General features: G+C 48.1%; 1 protein-coding gene across 1 annotated transcript; it reads left to right on the forward strand.

Moving 5' to 3' along the window:
• Window positions 1–420: 420 nt before the first annotated feature.
• Window positions 421–20,687, forward strand: rab11al (RAB11a, member RAS oncogene family, like). The gene is made up of 5 exons (XM_088621114.1): window positions 421–790; window positions 9,393–9,588; window positions 12,005–12,198; window positions 15,686–15,766; window positions 17,111–20,687. The coding sequence occupies exons 1-5, from the start codon at window positions 751–753 to the stop codon at window positions 17,245–17,247; spliced, it is 648 nt and encodes a 215-aa protein (XP_088477240.1). The 5' UTR covers window positions 421–750; the 3' UTR covers window positions 17,248–20,687.
• The last annotated feature ends 187 nt before the right edge of the window (window positions 20,688–20,874 follow it).

A 20,874-nucleotide genomic window follows, 5' to 3' on the forward strand; every position in this document is an offset into this window, starting at 1 on the left:
GTATTAAAAGGCCAGCGATAAGATCATGTGTCAAGCCTCACTTATAACCCCGTTTGGAAATAGTACATAGACAGTACAATTCGGAGAGTCGTTTTTTTTTTTTAACAGAAGCCCCAACAGGACTCGACACGGTGCAATTATTGCAACAAAATGGAAGGGATCGTCAGACTTAAATGTTTTTAGGAAGACCACACCCTTGTCGTGTACAAGAGGTGAGGTCACGACATTGCCGAACACACCTGCACCAGACCTCGGGAGGGTGACGTCATGAGAAAAGAGAAAAAAAGAGAAAAGCATGCCCCCCCCCCCCGCCGAGAAACTGCCCATCGGGGGGGGGGGAGATTGACACGTACAGTAGCCAATCAAAGGGCAGGAAGAGACAGGTGCCCACAGGCCGCCGCCCAATCGGAAGCCAAGAGGAGGCGGGCCAAGTCGCGGCGGTGTGTCGCAGGGAAATGGAGAGCGGTTGAAGTCGAGCAGTCGGACGGGAAGGAGAAAAAGTTTCTTAATTTTTCCGGCAGTGGGCGGTTAGTTGATTTGTTTCTTTATTGTCGAGCACCAAAACCAGCGGACGAGGCAGGGGGGAAACCAAAAGGCACACGACTGCAAAGAACAAAACAGGAGAAAGCGAGGAAAAGTGAGAGAGACGGAACCGCACAGTTATCTCTCAAGGAAGCGAGTGCCTGGTGCCGACCGGCAGGTTCGACATCCTCACCGCCGAGGACCCGCAGCTGCCAGCCCGCTGAAGACATGGCCAACAGAGAAGACGAGTACGACTATCTCTTCAAGGGTAAGCACGTCGCCCCCGGTGGCAGGTCGGCCCCCTGCCCCGCCGTGTGGCGCCGCCGGTGGGCGGGGGGGTCTCGACCTGGGACTCCGGCCGCCCGGCTCGGCTCTCCCGGCGGGGACCCCGGGTCTGACCGTGCCGGAGCCGCTCTCCGGGGGCTGTTCCTCGTCTTCATGAGGGGCAGTGGAGTAGCTCGGCGGCCCCTCGGAGTTTTGTCGCGGGGGGGGGGCTATCGCTGTCTAGTGAATTAATCCTCCCCCCCCCCCTCCAAGTTTGTGAGCTGTGAGCTGTTGCATCATAACTCCGGCAGGACCCTGACAACCTATGGCGGTGCCCGCTGCTACTTCCGCGTCCGGAAAAAGCGAGTTAGTCGCTGTCGCTTACGTTAAACACAGTGACCTGGTGTACACCTAGTGCACAGCCGGGGTTGTGCGGTGTCCGCGGAGATCCGAGCCCGGCTCTCTCGGCTCCCCTCCCGGGAAGCTGTAGGGTCGGTGCCGCCGTCGCCAGTGATGTGATGTGTCACTGACCTCCTCGGCTTTGTCTTGAAGACGGGGGGCTTTGTTTCTGCCCTGGCAGTCAGGTAAAGCCCGGGCAGAAGGTGGCGAGGGGCTGGGTGCTTGCCCGCCCTTTGGCACGCAGCTGAATTTGCCCCCTTGGAAGATATGAGAAGTGACAAATGAAAGGGGCCGTTTGCAGTAGTTCCTGGCACACAATCCCTCCCTAGACTGCGGATAGCACTGATCCCTGTCTCACATACACACACCACTGCTCAGGGCTGCCTGTCTCCGTTATGAAGCAGGAAGTCTTCACTGAGCTCACTGGTAGCAATAGACTGGGGGTCATCTTGCATCGCCCCCAGACTTGGCTTTCCTGGGCAGATCTCTGAGTGTCGAAGATAGAGATCCATACAGGAGGATGTGTTCAAACCGCAAAGCTCATTTCACCTGCGGACTGAGCTAGATTCCTGTGCTCACCTATGTCATGTCGTCACTACTGAAGTGTGCCGCCATGACGCTCTAGTCGGGGTTACAGACAAGATAGGGCGGTTCGGGCCGTTAGGTAAAGTGTGAAGATAAGCTGTTGGTCTCGGGGTGAGATGTGAAGTTCCGCCCCCTGTACTGACCACAATGCCTCAGGCCGTTTTGGCCCTTGTGCAATATGGCACAAGACACGTGGGGTGTTTCACCCATGTGCAAGAATTCATCTAGATTGCGTGGCTGGAGTTCAGGACACGCACAATTGTTAATATGGGGAAAATTGCCGAAAGAAAAAACCTTCTACCTCTTGAGATGTTCAATGGCCAGACATCGGTGTAAGAAATACAAATATTGGAGTCTGAAAGAACGGAAAGCAGGGGTTTTACAGGCTGCTGGAAATGGGTGGAAAATATGTTGGTTGTAACTGTAAATGACTGTGGATGATCTCTTTCAAGACAAAGGAGAGTTGCGCTCAACACATAAAGCTCCACAGCGTTTCTGGGGAAGTTTTTTTTGCTGTTGAATGTGTTGACAGGAGAATGTTTCCTTGCTGTGTGTTTATAGAAATAAGAGATCAACCAGTGCAACTCGGAAAGAAAACTCTTTGTTTCCTCCTTGTCTTGTGCAGAAGGCTTACACTTCCTCTCTGGAACAAGGAATAAGCATGACTCGATAGAAATATTTTCTGATGGTATCTCTGGTCCCTTTCTTTTGATGTCGAAGCTCTGCTCGCCGTTCCAGCAGCTTCCTTGCATCACGCCCACTTAAAAGAATCCCTGCTACTAAATGATGAGTCATCTTTTAATTGTGAAGTAGCATTGCTTCACCGTGGTGTAACCAGTGAGTCAACCCTAGATTGCCACAGGAGAGGGTCAAATGTGAAATCCTAAAGGCAGCGTGTACGCCGAACCCCTAAATTGTAAATCACGGCTCATGTGTGGTGGCCAGCTGTTTGTATGCATAGAGTTCTGTATTGGGTAAACTGCCTTAAAATATCTGTGGGGACACATATTCAGTTAGCTCTTTTAATAGCTGTGCACAGGCAGAAACTAAAGTTAAGACTCAGAGGGCTGATTGCAGCCTAACTGATAAAGGCAGTGTAGTAGGAAGTGACTACATCTGTATCAACAAATGCCTCCTCCCCTTCAAAAATAGAAATCAAAATGAAGTAATCTGTAATGTAGCCAGTCTGAGTCAAGTGCCCAAGAGCAGAGAACATTTGAGAGCATTTCGTAGAGCTAGAGTGTCTGTTCGGTGACACACTTTTTGACATTGTTGTCCCATTTTAATGCTCGAAGCGCGCTCTAGTTTAACGGTTCACATCTGTCTGCGGTCGTCTTTGCTCACAGGAGATCCACAGCAATGAAACCAGTTTGAAGTTTCTCCGTTGAGTACAGCCCTGCTGTTCACATACAGCCCAGCACTGCATACAGGCACATATGTCCATCCCATGAAAATGAAAGCAAAAGTTTTTTGTTAAAAAATGCTCTATGTCTTAATTTAAGCAAAGCTAACCAAATCGCAACACACGAGCAAAACCAGATTTACATTGACAGTGCCCTTAGTTGTCATGTGATTCTCTTAAAATTTGTCCAAATTGAGGACAAGAAAAAAATGTGAGAGACAATTAAATGCGAGTGAGTATCCCCTGTCAGGAATGATTTAAAAATCTTTAAGGATATACCTGGGAGATAAAGACGTGGCTCTATAAACTGCTGCCAAAAATCAAATTGAAAATTGAACATTATTAGTAGATCTATCTGTTCTGGTTTGTGTGTATGTTCTTGTCAGGAAACTTATATAGTTTAGGGTAATATGTATTTCCTTATTTCCTTGTGCAGTGTGCCCAAAATCACCAGGTCCAGAGAAGAAGCATTTTTCCCCCCCTTTGTCTGTCTAGAGATCAGTATCTAGAGTGGGTTTTGCACTGTATTGTTGCTCAACATAACCTCTTAGTTGTAAAGAAAAACAGGGCTCGTTTGAAAATCAGTCGCCAGACTGGAAAAACTGGAAGGCTCCGGGTGACCTGTGTGAACCTTTGACAGCCCATTCTCACTCGGTACACGCTGTGCTCGGTGCCAAACCTTGGAACAGGAGCTGCACGCTCCCCATGGAATCGGAGCTCTGCTCTGGATTTCGAGTTATTGAGCCTCTGGTTTGCTCCAGATATAACGTTCATGGATTGCTAGAGCTTGGGTCAGGCTAGGGCACATCCTTCCAGTCAGTCAGCAGAGTTTTAGGGGATTTTCCTAATTCTTTTTCTCTTTCCTGCTTCCTTTTCTGCTGCTTAACTTACTTCCTTTCTTGACCTGGAGGGGACACGACGCATTGCACAATACATTGAACACAAGATGTGCCCATTATCTAATAAGAAGCATACCTGCATGATAAAAAAAGAAATGTATTGTGAAGGTAAAATATCCAGTCTATTGTCCAAAGGAAGCAGGTTGATAGCCTTGAGAATAAAGGATAAGTTGGTTCTATTGCTCTTGAACCTAGGCAGTCTAAATCGATACCCAGATGGAAGGAGCTCGCTGTGCAAGAGGCGGTCATGACAGTCAGCGATTATACTGGCCTTACGAACTATTTTATTTTTCAGGTGAGGCCTAATATAGAAACGGTTTTGTTGCTTAATAACTTGCACACTCATTAGTAATACTGTATTTGTCCTTTGTCCAAGCATCACTATAATTAAACACCACACCAGGTGAAAATAGACACAACAAGTATTTCAGCCACTAGTAGATTCCGATCTAGAATTTAAGGTGCCGTTTGGTTGGTTTAAAAATGCCGGTTACATTGTATGTCACTTCTGTTTGCTGTCCGGAGTTCTGAGGAAACTCTCCTGTTTTTCCCCACATTGATAGAAGCTCATTCCCACATTTCTGTTCCCACTGTAGGGATGTGCGCATTCCCAGTGGATCTGAAGTGAGTGTGTTCTGTGGAAGGCCTTTCATGAGAGCAGATTGTGACACAAATGTATCTTTGCTGCTCTTCTCTGAGCACATGCATGGACAGGACACACAGCGTACAGGAATGCTTTAACAATCACGCAGACTGTAGTGTCCCCTTTCCAGTGGCCCTGAGATGTCACCAACTCTTTCTGCAGACATTCCACATGACCGGCATCTGTCCGCGTCTTGGTTTCCAGGAAGCCCAGAGCTCGCTCTCCGCGGGCTGAGCTCTTCTGTGTGTGCGTGCACACGGGGTGGAGCAGGGCGAGTCAGATTACCGGCTGGCTGGGTGCTCCATTGTGTCGCAAGGTGCATCTGGACAAACCCTTCACTTCTCCCACTATTGTTCGTCTCATTTTCCCAGTCTCTACATGCCTCCTGTGGAGGGCCTCTCGCCACACCGAAATGAGTGCATTCCGTTTGGGATCGGAAACTCAAGACATGCTGAAGCTGTGCATGGAGAGGGTTCAGTTAGCCTCCATATAGATGTGACACTGCGTTTTTCTTCTTCGAATTTGGGATCTGCATGAGGACACTCCTTCTTCCTCGTTTACAGCTAATGAGCTCTTTAGCCTGCATTTTTTTCTTACTGCAATTTCAAAAGCAGGATCAGGACGAGGCGCGCGATTGAATTTCCCTGAGCCTGATTTGGGCTCGCCAGTCTGATGTGGTTTCATTTAGACCGCCGTCGTACACCTGTGACCCGGTGGTGTCATGGGGACCCCCTGCACCCTGTGTGGTGTGACCTTGCCTATAAACTATGGGGAACTGTGAAACCGGGCCTGAGGCTGGGCTGACCCTGGTGTACAAATCCTTCTCACCCCGACTCGGTCTGTAGCCTGTTTCCCCCAGATTCCCCTGCTGGCCTGTCCTCACAGTGCAGGAGAGAGGCGCCGGGCTCCTCTCTCCTCTCTCCTATTTCCTCTCTCCTCTCTCCTCTCTCCTCATGGGAAAACGAGCCCAGATGTTCCCTCTTTAGCCTGCAGAAGAGCCAACCCCACTCTCCCTTTAATGGGAATTATCCTCCTTTTCCCTGGTCCGACCACCAGCCTGCAGCAGCCGGACATGGCGACCGGCCCACCCTGAGGGCAGCCAGAGTCGGTCTTGCTCTCTCTGCCTCCTGCCAACGCCTGCGCCTCTGCCAGTCTTCTCTCCCACGGGTCTCAAAGCCACACAGACAGCTCAGACACGGAGCACCTTCCCCGTGTTGCGCATGGGCGACACGGCCCTTTCTGTCCTGTTGCGTGTCATTCTTCTCGGGTCTATATTCCGCGCCCAGTTAGGAATCGCCACTTGTTTTATGACTCTGATCTCTGAAGACGGCACCCATGGCCACTCAGCAGAGAGCAGGGCGGCGTCCCAGTCCCATTGCAGAGACTGGAGGATCAGGGCACCTCTCACCAGTGTCTCCACAAGCCCGTGGACACCCGCGAAGTCATAGGAGCTGCTGTTTTCCGGGGATCCGAGACGGACCTGGCCGGACTAATCCCAGCCCAGCTGCCAGTGGCGCTTCGCCAGCTGTGCACGGATATCAGGGGAATCCCAGCCACAGCTCACTATGGACATGATCCAGACCCAGGCCTGGGGAATCTGGATCTCGGGACTCCACCTGCGCTCCTAGAGCGTGCCTATACCAGTCAAGCCACTAGAGGGCGCCAGATAGACAGTCATCTTGTGCCTTTCCCTGGTGAGCCACTAGGGGGCACTTGTGTATCTTTTGTTATTTAGAATTGTGGCTGCTGTGTCTAGGTTTTGAAATTGTCCATGGGTTAACCAACCTCACTTCCCACTGAATAAATGCAGGCATCCCCTAAAACCACCACCTTCAGGCCAACTTCCTCTTTCTCAGACCGCAGTGCTCCAGGGCGAGCAGCGCATGACAGGCGGGTCCGATTCTCGCCGATAACCCCGCCAGCTTGCAGACGCCCCCGACCGGCAGCAGGAACCTTGGACATCCCAGAGCGAGAGTAGCTGGCTTGAGAACAAACGCATTCTGCTGCCTCTCGATTAAGTGGTTTTGTTCGCTAGATTGCCTAATTAACAGACAGTGAAGCCTTTCATGTCAGACTGTTGTGTGCATAATGTCTTGGAAAGACCTGTTAATTTCACAAAGAGGAAGAAATGTTCTCATCTGTGATTCCTGATGCACAGATCTGGCGTGTATGTGGTGTGTTAATTTGATCACGAGAGGGAGTGTCTAGTGCTGCTGGCTGTCACTATGCTGTGGGCTGGATCCTTTTTCACGACAGTTCCTCCTGCACTGTAAGCTTGTGGGGCACATGGTGAGTTTTTTTTTACCGGCAATCTAAAATAAAATTAAGTTGGCAAAGGCTTTAAAATAAAGATATATTTGTAATTTGTATTTGTAGAATACCAACTGATGCCTTCAAACAGATGTTTTAGAGTTTCTCAATGCAGACGTGACAAAATGAGGAATTCCTTTATCCCATGTTCAATCACAGTGCTCAATAAATCAGAATGGGCTTACAACAAACCCATTTTTGGTAATGGGCTAGTGCAATTAGTGGTTATTAGTGGTGCAAAAATTTCTCGAAAAGAGTAGGGGTGTAACCCTGGTGTCCTGGCCAAATTTCCCATCGGCCCTTACCAATCATGGCCTCCTAATAATCCCCCTCTATGTATTGGCTTCATTACTCTGCTCTCCTCCCCACTGATAGCTAGTGTGTGTTGAGCGTTCTGGCGCCCTATGGCTGCCGTCGCATCATCCAGGTGGGGCTGCACACTGGTGGGGGTGGAGGGGATCCCCATTACCTGTAAAGTGCTTTGAGTGGAGTGTCCAGAAAAGCACTATATAAGTGTAAGGAATTATTAATTATTATAAAAATGAAGGGGTGATGTGCAGTTACAGGGGCTCAGGGTGACTTTGTGGGGAGTAATCTCAGTGGAGTTTTGTTTTTACGATACTTTTCCCCCTTAAGTTGAAGAATCTGGGATAGGGAAGGACTGTTGGTCTGTTAACCAGACTGGATCTGGGGTTTGAAGGAGGTGTGGTGCTTCTACAGAAAATAGTTTTCTTCCATTGTCTGTCTAGTGCTGTGTGGAGAGGAGTGATTGACTTGAAGTGAATGATTGAATCACTTTATTTAGCTGCTGCCTTTGTCAAGTGGCTTGCTCAGAGGGATAGGAGCCTCCTGAGTGGTTCCACCAGTGAAGTTGCTCAGCTGAACACAGGTGGCTCTTGAGGATCATGGGTTCGAGTGGGTCATGTCACAAGCTGACTGTGACTGGGATTTCCCCAAGAGAGTGGGGTCGGATTAGTCAGTCTGGGCTCTCCCGGCTGTCCGTGACACAGAGACCCCCTGTGACCTCTCGGCTATTTGCCTTGCAGTGCTGCGAGTGAGGGACACGCCTCTCCTCCAATCAGCACTGAGCCTCCAGCACAGGGCGGGGTGATCAGTGACATGTTAAAAGGCGATTGGTTTGGAAGGCAGACAGGTCTCAGGAGTCTGCCTGCACTTCCTCATTCTCCCAGTGTGCTATCAGGGAGTTTGTAGCTGTGGTCTGAGATGCATAAAACATCTGGCGATTGTGAATTAAGAGGGTATAATGCAAAATATCTGACAATTCTTAATTAAGAATAATAGAGTTGTTGTATCAACAATGTTCGTAAAATCATAGTGATGCAATAAATGAAATAGTACGAGATGAAGCAATTCTAGGGAGTAGGGAGATGTCCAAGGGCCTCCATTAGAAAGCAGGAGAGGTCTTCTGTCCTGTCTGTACAGCCAAGTGTTTTTTAAGGAGTTTCCTTCTATACTAATATATTAATTCATGACCGTTTTGTAATAATGCAGTAGAGTACATGAACAGTATTGTCTCTGTTTGCAAACCATTTGTCTACAGGTGGGATGTAAGCATCATTTTAAGGTTCTAAATGACCACAAGTCTTAAAAGAAGAGCAGAATGATCTACTTCATGCAGCATCAAAGACAGGGATGAGCAACTCCAGTCCTCAAGAGGCTGGAGCCTTCCAAGTTGTACAGTTGCTTTTCTATTCACAACTGATGGACACATAAAAAGCAGAAAGCAGAGAACTTTGTCTGCTTTCATTGTCACTTAAGTTTGGAGTTGATCATCCCTGATTTAAAATCATTAAAGTATTTAGCTAGTGCAGAAGCTCACGGCGTACTCGGAAGCCTGTTTAGGTTAAAAGCTTTTACTAGCTTCCTCTTCTCCTTTTCCCTCCTTCACTCTTCTCTCCCTTTTCACGTTTTTTTCTGTATTTCCGAACATTTCTATAAAATCTGTCAAGTCTGCATTAAAATCGTAATTAAAGTCTGTTCAGGAGCACGAGACGCCCGATCATGTGAGCTCCCCCCCCCCCACCGTAGTGCTGCAGCAGTGCCCTCTACTCCTGCCCCCCCCACCAGCGGTGCTGAAGCTGTGCCCTCTGATCCTGCCCCCCACCAGCGGTGCTGAAGCTGTGCCCTGTGTTTCTGCCCCCCCCAGTGGTGCTGAAGCTGTGCCCGGTGTTTCTGCCCCCCCCACCGTGGTGCTGCAGCTGTGCCCTGTGCTCCTGCCCCCCCCAGCGATGCTGAAGCTGTGCCCTGTGTTTCTGCCCCCCCCAGTGGTGCTGAAGCTGTGCCCTGTGCTCCTGCCCCCCCCCCCCCCGGCGGTACTGAAGCTGTGCCCTGTGTTTCTGCCCCGCAGTGGTGCTGATCGGCGACTCCGGCGTGGGCAAGAGCAACCTGCTCTCCCGCTTCACCCGCAACGAGTTCAGCCTGGAGAGCAAGAGCACCATCGGCGTGGAGTTCGCCACCCGCAGCATCCAGGTGGAGGGCAAGACGGTCAAGGCGCAGATCTGGGACACGGCCGGGCAGGAGCGCTACCGGGCCATCACCTCCGCGTGAGTGACGCAAGTGCTTATTGTCTGTCATCATCAGCCCCCTGGGTCACCCAAGGACCAGGTCAACAGTGGTGGACAGATTAAAAGAGGGTACCGTCCCCCAGGACAGCACAAGGTCTCCTCCCCTATACTCCCGACCAGCCATGATCGCTCACCAGCTGTGATGTTCTCTATATCACGTCATGACTTCATGACCTCAGTTTTCCACAGCCTAGGAGAGATGACTGGGGGTGTGAGATGTGGGAAGTCTTTAGGACTCTTCAGAAACGTACATGGTGTAAACCTGGGTGTTGTTAACGGCCAGGTTCCGAACTGACAGGAAAACACTGTCTTTCAGAATTAAGCATGGGAGGTCTGGCGGATGAGATATAAACCGGGAAACGCAATTGGCAACAACAGCTTACCACTTGTATAGAAATTTTCTTCTCCCTAAATAATAATAATAATGTTGCTTTATTAGCCCTATATAATTTCTTACATTAGGAATTCATTTTTTCGCATACCCCAGCTTTCTCTCCGTGAGAGAGACAGACAGGGAGAGAAGCCTGGGGTCAGAGCGCAGGGTCAGCCATTGTACAGCGCCCCTGGAGCAGTTGGGGTTCAGGGCCTTGCTCAGGGGCCCAACGGAGTAGGATTCCTCTGCAACCTTCCAGAGCCACCGCTCTGCCCCGAAGCACTCTGCAGTAAATTCTGGTCCTGATGTACAGAGGCTGGAGCCAGAAATGGGATTTAACCTGTTTTGGAGGTCGCTGGAGTTTAAGGCAGACCAGATTCTGGAGAGCTAGCTGTGGCCTCACGTATAACACCCTCTGCCCCTTCCAAACGGGCTCATGAGATCTGCAATGTCCACCAACTCAGTTTTCCATCTCATCTGAAAGCAGCAGCTTCAGGTAGAATAGCTTCCTCTCTCTCTTCAGAATGGCCTATTGGGTTGGAAAGTCTGCTTTAGAAATTGTCGTCACCCACTGGCCGAACGGCGCTTCTTTTGGCAGAATCCATCTAGCCCTCAGGTCACACACGTTGGACACAGGGCCCGGGAGCTGGCTGTGACCTGCCCAGCCCATCTGTCCGGCTCCTGTGGCCCTGTGTAGAGCCAGGGGCCAGGATTCAATGTGCGCTTGGCTGGCAGGACCGCCGCGCACTCAGGGGTGCAGACGCCCCCCTCTGCTTCTCCTGTCTGTCTGGAGGTATCAGATATAGTCCGACAGGGGCGTGTCTTTGCGCGGAAATCACGAGACCTGTACACGTCTTCTAAATTTCGGAGCAAGTTCCGTGCCCGTGCCGCCCCCGACCTCATTGAAACTGTAGCTCGTGATTGTTTTTAGGATTTCAAAAGGATCGAGGAAAGGGGAAGTGGAGGAATTGAAATTCATAGAAGCGACTGCAAATGCTTGATTAGTACTGAACAAGTAGCTGCTACTTGCCAAAAAGCAATAGCAATTAAGAATTTGTAGATGTGAAGTTTTTTCCATTTTTAAATCACTGTTATCTAGTAAATTGTGTTTCACTCATCCATCCATTTACTCGCCACTTCTTCCAATTCAGAGTTGTGGGGGAGCTGGAGTCTATCCCAGCAAGCAACAGGCTCAAGGCAGGGTACGCCCCGGACAGGACGCCAGTCCATCACAGGGCAGACAGACACAGACATGCTCACAAAAAGGGCTGGTTTTCCCAGAAGCCGTTTAACCCACCAGCATGATCCCCACACGAACGGAGGAGAACATACAAACTCCACACAGACAGACCCTGGGATCTGAACATAGATCCCCAGCACTGCGTGTTCTATATTTTCAATATCTGTCAGCCAGCATTCTCTTGAAAATGTCTTTTTCTGGTTCTATTCCCAGCAAAAAAACACTAAAACTTGATGGGAAACGAGGTCTGAGCTGTATCTCTCTCTTCATCACAGCTGCTGTTGTCCGTTCTGAAATTAGAGAAGTTCCTAATATTCTTTTCATCAGAACTGACTTACGCAGTGTGCAGTAACCACGATTATTTTAAATAATCTTTCATTAAAGTTATTCAATTAAGTAAATGTTGAAACTAATTTGTGATGTTAAAATGCGGTTAATGATGCTTAAAAGCTTCCCACAGAGCAGTGAGTGAGTTCTGCTAAATTGACTGACTGCTAATAGCATCTTAAAGGGAGATATTTAGTTACAAAATAAACACCGAAACTGCAGAACGCTTCTGCCTGCTGTTTAGGTGTGTAAGGCCCCGCTGAAGTGCCTTCAGGTGAACTCTAGCCCTCGCAGCTGTGCCCAGCCTCAGAGCACCTTCAGGAACGACCCTCCGCCAGCTCCCTGCACTCGGGTGTGGCGTTAGGGGGCAGGGGGGTCCGGGGGGAGAGCGAGGGGTGTTTCCAGTGGGCTGTGCCCTGACGTCTTCCTCCCCTCCCTCTGTTTTCTGCACACAGGTACTACCGGGGGGCCGTGGGCGCCCTGCTGGTGTACGACATCGCCAAGCACCTGACCTACGAGAACGCAGAGCGCTGGCTGAAGGAGCTGCAGGACCACGCCGACAGCAACATCGTCATCATGCTGGTGGGCAACAAGAGCGACCTGCGCCACCTGAGGGCGGTGCCCACCGACGAGGCGCGTGCCTTCGCTGGTGAGTGTCGCCGCGCCCCCCCGGGGCTCCTGGGATGAGGAGGAGCCCCCCCCTCCGGATTCTCCTACTGCTTAGGCAATGTCCAGTTATTCCAAACGCTCATTCAAGGGGGGAATATTCTTATTTTAAACACAGATCTGCATTTGAGGAGGAGCAGAACACTAACACATGCAGATGTCTCCTTAAAGATTTCCCTCCTTTGACTCGCAGACTCGTCTCTTTCCAGAAAGCGCAGATTAACAACATAACAACAACAACATCACTTTATTAGCCCTATACAATTTCTTGCAAAAGGAATTCATCTTTTCGCATACCCCAGCTTGCTCTCCATGAGACGCACAGATACACAGACGGGGAGAGAGAAGCTGGGGGTCAGAGCGCAGGGTCAGCCATTTATACGGCACCCCTGGAGCAGCTGGGGTGAAGGGCCTTGCTCAGTGGCCCAACAGAGTAGGATTCCTCTGCCGGCCGCGGGATTTGAACCGGCAACCTTCCAGCCCCAGGTGCAGATCCTGAGCCCCAGAGCCTGCGCTCCGCCCCACACAGATGTCACAGATAACTGACACAGATGTCCGAGTCATTCAGCCCCCTCCTTGCGCACTGCCGTTGTATCCAAACGTTTGGGCAACCGTGGTCAACTTTTCACACAATCTCTCAGTGAAGAGAAGTTAACACTACCTCTGCAGGGTACAAACTTAAATAATAGTATTTCTGCACATTTCAGTGCACAATTGCTGTTTATTGGCTGAATTTAACAGATTGAAAAAACAATTTTGTGCAGCTCTTGCTGGGAGCCAGTTGCTTTGCAACATCGATTCCCCGCTTCCTGTCTTCTGAAGACACCGTCTTGTTGGTCAACTGTAGGCTCTCCAATCCATGCTGTTTCAGAACTGTAATCCAGCCACAGAGACTTTTAACTACCCTTAATTACACCTTGTCTTGGTCAACTGTAGGCTCTCCAATCCATGCTGTTTCAGAACGGTAATCCAGCCACAGAGACTTTTAACTACCCTTAATTACCTAATTGACCCTGCCTCTGGAAATCTCTTTGCTACTTAAGCACCAGCTGGGACAAAGAGTGGAAGCTGCTGACCCCTGGTGTAGGAGCTGTTGCCGCCAGGAGATGTGATTACCGCGGTCGTGAGAAGTCTTTGCCTGCCCTCGGGGTCATGTCGCTGGCTTCCAATTCATTTCAGAGAGTTTCATGAGCTGTAAGGGGCCGTGCAGCGCTGCTTGCGATGAGTTTATCACTGTATGCTGTCTGGAGCCGCACTCGCCCAGCGCTGGGGTCTGTCGTCCAGAGCGCCGCGAGAGCTGCTGGGCGCCAGCTCTTACTCATCACGCTAATCTCCGTGTTGCTGCCGAGGCTGTGAACGTCTTCACCTCTAGTTACATGCGATTCTGAACTTAAAAAAAGCCCAAAGGGAAAATCCACTGTGAGACTGACATCAAACATTAATTTTATCAAACGCAATATAGTTCAGAGTGTATTGTGTCATTGTACAATAATCAGAAACGCAAAAACATTTTGATATTAATACACTGCCAATATCTAACCTCGATCCCTTTGCATTTAGCCTCTTTGGCCTTCATTTGCTACAGATATCTCACACAGTTCCTGGAAGGTCTAGTGTCCTCTCCTAGCTTCAAGTCCCATAGTTGGTCTAATTATTCAATTAGCTGCATAACTGCGATACGTCTGCGATTTATGGGTAACTGTCCTCAGTAATGAAGCTAATGTGTTCTGTCATCGACTGTTTAAAGGGGAAGATCTCTGCATGTGTAAATGAGAAAACGATTAGCTATGTGGATCAATTGGCTTCTCGGGTTGGAGCAAAAGCCAGAAGGCTCATAGCCCTCCAGCAGCTGAGCCGGCATGCCTGCTCTTGTGCTTCTGGGAGGAGAGGCACCGGTGCTGGCGTGTTCTGACCCCCCCATCCTCGTTTCTGCTCTGCGGGCTGCACTAAAACCCTGATGCCGGAACCGCTCGGGCTGGGAGAGAGATCCATCATCCGCTGGGAAGATTCCGTATTTACAGAATCCACGCGAGTTCCTCCACTCTTCACTCTACAGCTTTAAGGGAGTAGGTGTGCCCGTGTGTGTTCTAGTAAGGGAGACAGATAGCAGATGTGTTTAAAAGACAGGTGAAGTCATTTCTCTCTTCTCCTGAGCTAACGTGTAGCGATGACAGAGGTTACTCTTTCACTCTTTCAGATGCAAAGCGATAATATAAGGATTCATTAATTAGATTACTGTTAAAGGTATATAATTTAGTGTGTGCTTGGGTTGGGTACTATTAAATAATACCTGCGCCACAAAGGAAAGCATCCATCTGAAATTGCTCAATGCAATCTGAAACAGTTTCTTGGGATGGCTCACTGCACAGCCGGTCAGGTGGACAAGCGAGAAATTACTCGATTGGTTTAAGGGCTACACAGGCCAGGCAAAATATCCCTTTCGAGCCAACTTTATCCTGTCAGGAGTTACAGACCAATTATGGATGATTAAACGCTGCAATATTCTGAGGTTTCGTTAAGCATGTGCAAGGATTACCGAATTTCATTCTGAAAATGAGATTAATTAGTTCTGATGTGCTTTCGTATTCATATTGATTTATATTAATGGGTTTAAATTAGGCATGGTACCTAAACTGCTCACTCATCTTTTGTGTGTTTGCTTCCACTAGCAAAATATGTAATGCTTAATTAATTGAAGGAACTGCATTTTAGGCCATTATGCTCTGAAATGATAAGAGAGAAACTTTTACAAAAATAACTGCTCATACTGTATAATGGCCTAATAACCTACCAATAGTTATCATTTTTATTATATTACCCTTAACTATTCCCATAGTTAAGGGTAGCTTTATGGTATTCTGCAATCAAGGACCCAGGATTAAATTTACAAATAAGAACTTTTGCTGCCTGTTGGTATATGAGAGCACTTTTATGTCCAGCCCAAAGTGTTCGTACATGCAAACATGCAATCTAATGCCCACCCTGGGCTCTCATTTGGTGTGAGGGGTCAGTACAAGTGCCTTTCCTTTCTGTGCTGCTGTACTACTGGCTCAGGAGGCTATGCTGAGAAGGACTGGCTGAGACCATGCAATGACCTAACTCATTCTGAACTGAACAATCTTTCAGTAGAATTGCTTTACACTGAATTTTCCCTGGGACTGTGACCTGTAAAGCATGAAGTACAAATAGTATTTCATTGGATTGTGCGATTGAGTGCAGTGCATTAACATTTTACAGCACTTCATCCTGCTTATCATCAAGAGCATGTAAATGGAAATCTGAATTGTGGCCTTATGGAATCGGGCACAGATCTTTATCTTGTACAGAAATGTGTGCAAATTAAATGTTTCATTTCTGACTATATTTCTGTTCTTTGCAATGGTTGCCACGAAAGGCGCTTAATAAACTCCTGTGTTAGACAGATGCTAGTGAAGTCTGATCTGAGCCCTGCGCCCCCTGTTGTGTTTCAGAGAAGCATGGCCTGTCTTTCCTGGAAACCTCCGCGCTGGACTCCTCCAACGTCGAGCTGGCCTTCCAGACGATCCTCACAGGTGAGTGTGCGGTTTCGCACAGGACCGCCCGGACGCGGCTGTGACGCTGTGCCCATACTGAACACACTGATTTTCGTGTCCTGGAAAGATTCGACTTCCACCCTGTGATTGTCACACACTAAAGCGAGATGTGAGGCCCCAGAGTGTCTCCGATTTGACTTTGTCCACCTGAAACCCGCAGGATTCCAGCCTAAGGGCCTGGAGCTGCTTGAATATCACCGGAATTTGAATGGGAAGATTGTACTTTCCGTCAGTTGCATGAACGCATGAGCATTGTTGCGGTTTCCCAAATAATCTCTTAAACCAGTCCTTGCCTGGGGAACAATTTTAAATTGCCCAAACTTCTGCAAACGCCATTAGGTGGCGCCAAATCCCTACAAATACAATTGTGCTCAGCTCTGTTTCAGCTTCCCCTGGTTTGCCTTTTTCCAGTCAGATGTTTAGGAATATTTGTGTGAAGCACTATTGGAGGATAAGTCTTAACAAGGGGGCCACACAGGGATCATTTCTAACTGTAGCCTACGATCTATAATCATTTTCAGCAAGTTACAAATGACAGCTCTGTCTCCCGTTCCTGATAAAAACGGGATGTGGGATAGATAGATAATACTTTATTAATCCCGTAGGGAAATTGATGTGTTACAGCAGTCCAGCCCAACACAAGCAAAAACAGACATCAGAATAGTTATAAAACAAAAGACAACAAAATCTTGATCATGGGATCCTGAGATGCTACAGAAGGAGAATGCCGTCTAAAAAGTTATTCAAGAGATCAGTTTTTTTCCAGACATGTCAAGTAGCTATGAGTAAAGTGCCTTTGTCAGCATCAAAGATCTTTAAGTGCCCTTTCACAACCTAACGCCAATTAGAGAGGTTTAACACACTAATTGTGTTCAGACTTCTTCCCTTCCTATCAGGAGTCTGGCCATTTGATGAAAGATGGGTGCTTTGAAGCCCCCCCAAAAAATTAAGGCTGTTGTAATCAGATGGCAATGTAGCTAATTAAGCAACCACAGGGCTCAGGAGTCAGCATTCAGGGTCGTTCGTATCCTTGAGATTTAGGTTCTGTCTAGAATTTTTTCTTGGCTCTTGAAAACAAAGGTGAGGCTTCAGACCAGCGTGAAGGCATAGCAGATTCACCCTCCTGCCCTAAAACAGGAGCTTCAGTGAGCACAATGTACCCTGTTAGGACCTGGCCTGCTGGTCCCTCCTCCTTCCCCAGTTTCCCCAGCATGATGTCTGCTGTTAAACTGTGGGAGCGGGTGCCTCTTACGGTGCCCTTTGTAGGAGCCGTCTGAGCGCTGTAACAAGCCAGGCTTGGCTCTCTCCCTCTCCCTCCTGCAGAGATCTACCGCATCGTGTCCCAGCGGCAGATGTCGGGGCGCAGCGACTCGGACTTCTCGCCCAGTGCCAACGTGGTGCCCATCACTGTGCAGCCCACACAGCACTCGGCCAAGCAGAGCTGCTGCCAGGGCAACTGAGTCGAACACACCCCCCCCCCTCCTTCGCCGCACCACCACCAGGCGGGGGTGGGGTGGGGGGGGTGAGATCCCGGGACGGAGAAGGGAGAGGGGGTGAAGAAGGGGACCCCGAAGCAGAGGCCCTCTCAGAAACGGGTGAAAGCGATCTCATTTAGTCCGAGCTCATATTCGTGATCTGGCTCTAGGTACGGCCCCTCTCTGTCCTGCGCTGTACCTCCTGCTGCTCTCTGTAGCTGCCTGCCTGTCTGGGATGAGGTCATTCTCGTTAGCTCGTTGGCTCGTTAGCTCTTTAGGGATGTGCACAGGCCCTAAGACTTGGGTGGGCGTCGAAATATGAACATGTTTAAACTTGGGGGCTAGAGAGAATCAGCATGGGGCCAGGAGAGAAGATTTGTGCAATTTCTAGTGGTTGAAAATCTTCATGGACACATACAAATGAGCAGCAGGCCAATATTTATGGAGAGCTTTTTCACGTTTGTCCTCAGTTTTATTGCTTCTTTTTTTCTTTTTGCGTGTGAACACATTTTCTCAGATTCACCCTTCTGAAGGCACTAAGCCACTTCGATCCAGGTTCTATCCCAAAGGGCAGACGCCGCTCTCAAAATGAGCAGTCACGTGCTCCTGTTAGATTTCTATTTTAAATGTTTGGTTTCTTTATTTAAGAGTTTTTAAATGAAGAAAATCCTGAAAGCGTTGTCTCCCTTGTGCGGTCTGGGGTCTGTTTACATCCCTTCTCTCAACACTAAAGGGGATAGCTACTGTACACGCAGAGGCCCACTGAGCGGTGTCCTGCAGTTGCTATAGTTTTTTTTTATTGTTACTTTAAGCAGAATCCTTATATAGGTCCACAGCCAGTCTCTTTCGACCCTGACGTGGACCACAAATGAATGCAAGGCGGTGTCAGGGTTGGGGGCGTAGTGCGAGCAGGGGTTTCTGAGCCTTGTGTGACGGGGCTCCTGCACTGAGCCAGAAGAGACGTCGCCCCCCTCCGAAATCTAGACACCTGGAGTGTGAGACTCTGCTGCAGCAGAGGAGACGGAGGTGTCCGCTGTCGGGGGCAGGGCGTGCCGTCTGCCTGGAGCCACTGAACAACCGGGATCGAATCCCAGCAGGAAGAGCTGCACTCTGGGTCCTGGGGGGCCGGTGTGTCCGACTTTTTCAGGATCTAGATCGGCTAATTCCTGGCCTGATGGGACCTGTCCACCAGTCTGTTCAGGCTCCTCCAGTACTGGAGCCCTAGAGCAGTGGTTTCCTGCCCTGGTCCAGGGAGACTTCCGATTCCCGTTTGGGGAATTTTACAATTCACATCCGGGTCTTAAAATGTTGCACGGAATTTGTAATTGGGATCAGCCCTGTACTGATTTTAGTTTTCGTTTCCGACCTGCCTTCTGTCAACATTGTGAAAAATTACGTGCAGACGTGCAAACTCGCAGAGAAGCAGAAGGAAAAGTACACTAACTGGGGGAGTAACTGGACACCTCAAGAGCCTTTTTAGTTAGAAATGAATTCTTAATCAACATGTTAGGGAGAAACTGCATAAACATTTATGCACTGAAGTTGTTGGGAAGTAATGTGCTTTAGCTAAGATATATTTCTTAGTCTGAATAAGCAAGCAGATCATGTACAGTCACCAAACCCAGCAAACACAAGGATGTCTCTGGTCCAGGAGTGAGAACCACTGCCCCAGAGACTCAGATCCTACAGGTAGACTAGGCCTCCAGGACCAGGACTGGACACCCCTGTGTCAGAACCACAGTGCTTCAGCTAACTGGTTCACTGTCTGCAGTCGCCTTGATGCTGTTCATAGGATCCAAACTGAGTGACCTACTGATTCTGTCACATTAAACCTGGTGAACAGGGCTGATTGGTGTTGGTGTGGGGCGTATTTTAAAAATTACTTCTGCTCTTTTATTTATTTTAAGGAGGGTCTCTTCACTTTTGGGTTCTGTTTTTTTATAACCTGTCATCCAGGTCTGGAATTAATGCATAAATCCATTCTAGACCTTTTTTCATTCCATAATTTGTTTTGTTTGTTTCATTTACCGTGTATTTCACAAACGTACAGGAGATGTACATGATCTTCTAAAAGCCATCATATAGTTACAGCCTTGTATTGTACAGGAACCTGCCATGATGCCACTAGAAAACATATTTTTATAGGGTAAGGACACCGGAAATGAATATGTCGCAGATATAGAAATGGTGTGAGTTGATTAAAAAATGTAAAACTCTACCTGCTACTTGTAGATGTCAAATTTGGATGTTGATTGTCCCTTTTTTATAGAAGGCTTCTGAGTTCTTCGTTTGTTAAATAGGAAGTCCTCAACTAGTACTAGATTTGTCATGTGGGAAGTGTTGATCTAATCTCATCGGTTTCAGCAGGGGGTGCCTGTATGTGTGGAGATTGCATGTTTCTCTCGAGTTTTCTACTGATCAGCCTACTTTTAATTGGCTTATTCGTCCACTTTGGAAGATTTCATTTAATACGGAGGTGGGATTGCAAGCCAGTACGGGTGATGGGAGCTGTAGAGAATCACCAGAATAACCCAGTGGGTCCAATGGCCTGCTCTCCGTTGTGACCCTTCTGACCTGGGTTCTACCACTCTGTAGACCTAATTGTAGGAATAAAATGGTTATCCTCGAGTACTGCTTGGAAAACTTGAGGAGAAAAGTTGTTTGTGGTGTATGTTTTTCATTAGAGAAAGCACATCTTAGGTTTAAATAAACAACTCTTAACTGTAAAATCCTGGCTTTAAAAAGGGACTATTGTATCTACACTACTGAGTCAATCTATATCAGCTTCCGCTACATTTGTGCGACTGAGTTTTCAGATCTGCTGCCTTTTTTTTAAACACCGTGTTATTTGGCCACTTTTCTGTTTCTCACAGTTAACCGGAGGATTTGTTATGTTAGTGTCTTGTTCATGCCATTGTAATTTCACGCCTTAATTTGGAACAGAAATGTATATGGCTTTAGTGCAGTGGAAGGCCTTAAAAACTCTCACCATAGGTTGGTTCCAGTATTCCTTTGTTACCTTTTTAAATCCTCACAGTATATTATTACGGAGCAATAAACAAGGCTTAATATTTGAACCAAGCCCTTAAAAAATTTAGACTTGCTTTTATGAAGGGTGCAACATTTTTCTCCTGGTTTTTATCTGAGATGACCATACCTTCTGGAATCCCTTACGGATTGTCGTCAGGCCTCACGTCTTTTTCTTAAGTGGGGGGGTGGGACACAGAAGCAGTGTAGCCTGTAGAGAATAAGACTCTTCCAGAGTGACTTTGCCCTCAGCTACTGTGCTGTTCTTAGTCCAGGTGGACACTGGAGATCTGCCCAATATAGAATTTTTTTTCTGGTTTCATTGTGACGATTAATGTATCTGTATATTTCGTTTAAATATGTACATATTAAATAAAAAGCCTATTTGAGAGGACAAATTCTGTTTTTATTTCCAGCAAACACTTCTAAATAGCTCAAAGCAACTCTTCTATTGGTCTGTAGAATTTAAAGTGAATTTGGAGTGTGTTCTTTCTCAGGGGAGTTAACGTACTGTTTGCAGTGTTCATTTGCGTTTTTGATAGGAATTAAATCTCCTTTATTCAAGATCAGTGCAGATAGTACCCT

The sequence above is a fragment of the Lepisosteus platostomus genome, chromosome 26, assembly GCF_059453375.1.
Source record: "Lepisosteus platostomus isolate fLepPlt1 chromosome 26, fLepPlt1.hap1, whole genome shotgun sequence".
Classification (NCBI taxonomy): Eukaryota; Metazoa; Chordata; class Actinopteri; order Semionotiformes; family Lepisosteidae; genus Lepisosteus; species Lepisosteus platostomus.

Excerpts from the sequence above, each read along its gene's own strand:
- rab11al (XM_088621114.1), top strand. The coding sequence starts at position 751 with ATGGCCAACAGAGAAGACGAGTACGACTATCTCTTCAAGG. Across the intron at positions 791-9,392 it reads GTACGACTATCTCTTCAAGG|TGGTGCTGATCGGCGACTCC; the intron begins GTAAGCACGTCG and ends TCTGCCCCGCAG. Across the intron at positions 9,589-12,004 it reads TACCGGGCCATCACCTCCGC|GTACTACCGGGGGGCCGTGG; the intron begins GTGAGTGACGCA and ends TTCTGCACACAG.